Here is an 831-nt window from a genome sequence, read left to right on the forward strand (position 1 = left end):
CAGCGACAAAGAACCCAGTCTTTAGTTACGAAATTATTCAACACATATCCGAAATATGGCATTCAAGGTAAATTTCAAGCTCGCAATGGTTTAATATAACATTATCCAATTGCTTGTCAGTACTTATAGTAATGAACCTAATTTGTTTTTTTCTCTACAGTTTGTATTCGCACTCGCTTTCGTTGCTGTTGCCAGCGCAGGTTACGCACCGGTATACCACGCAGCACCAGCCTCTGTTGCATACCATGCCGCACCTGTTGCCGTCGCTCAAAAGGTTGTGGTCAAATCGGAGGAATACGATCCTCATCCACAATACAAATTCTCTTATGGCGTTGATGACAAACTGACTGGTGATTCCAAGAGCCAAGTGGAGGAACGTGATGGTGACGTAGTGCGTGGTGAATACTCGCTCATCGATGCTGATGGATACAAACGTACCGTCCAATATACTTCGGATTCAGTGAACGGTTTCAATGCTGTCGTAAATCGTGAACCACTTGTGAAGGCTGTTGCTGTCGCTCCAGTTGCTCACTACGCCGCTCCAGTTGTTCACCATGCCGCTCCAACTGTGCTAAAGACTGTTGCCCCAGTTGCTCACTATGCCGCTCCTGTAGCTCACTACAGTGCCCCTGTAGCTCATTACTCTGCTCCAGCCGCACATTACACATCGTATGCCGCACCAGCCGTATTAAAGTACCACCATTAAAAACTGGAACCATTATGAATATTTATCTAAATGAATGAACGATTGTATAAAATACTTTAGACGATGTTATTCTTATTTATATGTTACGAATATATAATATTATATTTTGAAATTAAAGAGAAAAC

The 831-nt window shown here is 42.6% G+C and overlaps 1 protein-coding gene across 1 annotated transcript; it reads left to right on the forward strand.

Moving 5' to 3' along the window:
- Positions 1-831, forward strand: LOC128871940 (larval cuticle protein A2B-like). Its single transcript, XM_054114130.1, has 2 exons — positions 1-67; positions 161-831. The coding sequence occupies exons 1-2, from the start codon at positions 56-58 to the stop codon at positions 704-706; spliced, it is 558 nt and encodes a 185-aa protein (XP_053970105.1). The 5' UTR covers positions 1-55; the 3' UTR covers positions 707-831.

Source organism: Anastrepha ludens, chromosome 2, assembly GCF_028408465.1.
Source record: "Anastrepha ludens isolate Willacy chromosome 2, idAnaLude1.1, whole genome shotgun sequence".
Taxonomy (NCBI): Eukaryota; Metazoa; Arthropoda; class Insecta; order Diptera; family Tephritidae; genus Anastrepha; species Anastrepha ludens.